The 3,098-nt window shown below is 36.4% G+C and overlaps 1 protein-coding gene across 1 annotated transcript; it reads right to left on the bottom strand.

Moving 5' to 3' along the window:
• Nucleotides 1–480: 480 nt before the first annotated feature.
• Nucleotides 481–2,891, bottom strand: LOC114521862 (fez family zinc finger protein 2-like). Its single transcript, XM_028542431.1, has 2 exons — nucleotides 2,418–2,891; nucleotides 481–1,701 (listed from the first exon to the last, which is right to left on the bottom strand). The coding sequence occupies exons 1-2, from the start codon at nucleotides 2,479–2,481 to the stop codon at nucleotides 839–841; spliced, it is 927 nt and encodes a 308-aa protein (XP_028398232.1). The 5' UTR covers nucleotides 2,482–2,891; the 3' UTR covers nucleotides 481–838.
• Between the last annotated feature and the right edge of the window lie 207 nt (nucleotides 2,892–3,098).

Genomic DNA, 3,098 nt, shown 5'->3' with positions numbered 1-3,098 from the left:
TTTAAGAATCAAGGTGGCTAACTTTAAGAATCAAGGTGGCTAACTTTAAGATCCTTGAAGATCAGCCATTGAATCGGAATGTAGCTTTTTCTTTGCTCAGCTGAACAAGATAATCTGTTGTTTATTTGCTATGTGCCCATTAAAAAACATTTTCTAATTTCTAGCCAGACTTCATTAACATAATAAACTCCACCATATCAGGATGAGGGCTTGTATCAGTTGTGTGAAGAGAATGTCTCGAATGGCATAAATACTTCACACTCCCTCCCTTTGGGAATCCATTCAACAATATTAACCACAATTGTCTACATTGTGTAACGCTAAGAAATTCATATATATCCAGTCTCGCAGTGTATAGTATGTAGAATCGATGTAAAAAGGATGAACTTCATTCATTGGCATTTTACTTATCTTCATGCACATACTCAGTTTACAAAAAATTCTACTTTACAACATAAATTATGTATATTATTACCACAATTATTCACAAACATGCATGCAATAATTTTATAAAACAAAACTAAATTTTAATGTGAATGTATACTGTATACTGCCAAATAGATAATATAATGTTTGAAAAGAGTATAAGATCTCTAAAGCTTGCGCTGTGGTGTAGGTAACACATATGGTTTCACATTCTCTAGTTTGAAATTCTGTTTATCTCATTTACAACAGTGCAATGTTTTAAAGTGCATAATTAAAGTGTGATAAATGAATGCTATATTAAATCTTATATAAACTACAAATTTAGTAGCTGACTGTTTAGTGTTTATATTTAACCGCACAGTGCATGAGAGTTAGAATTGACAGTCCTTTGCGGCCAATTGAATCAAAGTATTCACACAGGCTCATCTGAATCGAAGTATTCATTACTTTGTCCATCATGTTCCGTTTGTATATGTTGTTTAAGATCACATCTTCTCGAAAACGCTGTCTTACAATAACGACAACGATACGGCGTGTTGTCTGTGTGAACATGAAGATGGAATTTCAAGTTGGACAACTTGTTGAAAGCTTTGTTACACAAACGACAGTTGTAGGGTTTTTCTCCAGTATGTATCAAGAAGTGGTTTCGAAGATTACCTTTTTGATGAAATCCCTTTCCACAGACATCACAAACGAATTCCTTCTTTTCGCTATGGGTACGAATATGTGTCTTCAAGGTCGAGCTACGATTGAACGCTTTTTGACAAATATGGCATTTATGAGGCTTATCGCTTGTGTGGATGATTTTATGTCGACAAAGTGTACTCGAGAGTCGAAATCCTTTACCGCAGATATTACAAACAAACGGACGTGCTCCTGTATGACTGGGCATTTTGAGATGAATTGTCAAAGTGTATTTTGTTTTAAATGTTTTTCCACATTGCTCGCATCGGTAAATTGGTTTCATTCCAGGTTCAGTTGCTGAAATTTCCGCTTTCGAGTCCGCTTCCCTTGGTCCACGTATCTCAGTGTTTAGTTTAGATTTGGCTGATGAGAGCTCTTCAACTTTGTCTGATGTGGAAATAAAAAGCTCTGATTTCAGCGCATCTTTGTTTGTTGTGATCATGTCACCATCAATGTAGCTTTGATACTTATAAGGACCCTTTTCATCCATTTTTTTCTCCATGTCTGACCAGAAAAGGGTCTTTCCTTCATAATGACTTTTGAATGCAACTTTTTTTGTTTCTTCTGCAGGGAAAATTCCTTTCTTGTGTCCTGAACGAGAAAAATCTTTGTTATCACAAAATGTGGACAAACACTAGTGTCAGCTGTCCACTGGTTGGTTGCACCGCTCTTAAACAGTTACTCTTCGTTAAAATAGCATAATTTTTTTATAAAAATGCGGCTAATTCCTTCATTCTTTAATTTGAAAAAAATTGCTCACAGCGCATGCTCAACACAAGAACGTGGCCAACAATATACGGTTGCACAAGGAAACGCTTAAAACAAAAGAAAAGGTAACTTGGAAGAAAAGCATTTATAAATCAAAAGAACAAATCTTTCCATTCGCAATTCACAGGTTCATTAATTAGTCATGCATGCATGTGAATACAGTCTAGTACGCGTATACTGTGTTAGTTAATTAGAAAACATTTCCAAATTTAAACATTTCAACGATCGTGTACGAACGTGCCATTTGATAAAGAAGATAAATGCATGCACTGCAACAAGTTGTCTAAACGACATAAAAGAGTTTGGAACCCAGAAGACGGGGGACATAAACTAAAAAAAGCGACACCAATTAGGCAAGTCTGAGGGAAGAGCTGTGAGAGAGAACATTACAATATACCGTCAGATATGTATGTTCTATACGGCACAAAAAATTGTCATCAACCGACAAGCAATGGAACAATGTAAAACTACACACAATGTCTAGAAATTATTTCTCACACAAGAAGCAAGCTAAGGTGAAGAGTAGTATAGGCTCTTACTTTGCATCTTGACGACATTTCCGCTACCTTCCCAGTTTCGTCGAAGTAAAAACGATCTTGGCATGCTGAGATTTGCCCAAACTAAATTATCAATCAGCACAGCAATCCGGGACAGTTTTCGTTGAAGAAATTCCACGGTATTCTTAATAAAACGAGCCAATTGGGAACAACTGCACTCTTGAGTCTGTCAACCAGCTAGTTTCCTCAGCAAGTGTGTTGTGCCCTTGCCTGCCCACTCGTTAAAATGCGTTCGGGGAACCGCGAATTGAGCATATGAAGCATTTGGGTCAATTTAAGTGTACCGCAAGGAGTATAGAGGTTACAAAACAATGCCAAGGTTGGCCAATCAAATTCCTTGTTTTAGTAAACACGGGGAAAGGAATAGCTTTTTATGGTCCGTGGCCAACTGGTATGCAACTGGTGCTCGGGGAGATCACCTGTCCCTACACAAACCTAATTCTTTACTTCAACTTTGCAGTAATTTGAATATGACAAGCACTTTCGGACTGCTAATTCAAATGTCACGAATTGAAGCTTTAATTACATAAAGTCTAAAATAGTCAGTTGTAAATGTTTTTCAGTTGAAGACTTGTATTCCATTTTGGCAAATTATATCATTTAACACGTTGTTCAAAGTGTATAGATAAAATAGAGAATCCTATTTTACCGAACTTATACAAA

This window comes from Dendronephthya gigantea, unplaced genomic scaffold (assembly GCF_004324835.1).
Source record: "Dendronephthya gigantea isolate DGI-Jeju-01 unplaced genomic scaffold, DenGig_1.0 000021F, whole genome shotgun sequence".
Classification (NCBI taxonomy): Eukaryota; Metazoa; Cnidaria; class Anthozoa; order Malacalcyonacea; family Nephtheidae; genus Dendronephthya; species Dendronephthya gigantea.
The sequence above is the reverse complement of the archived record's forward strand: the minus strand, read 5'-3'. Positions and strand labels throughout refer to the sequence as shown.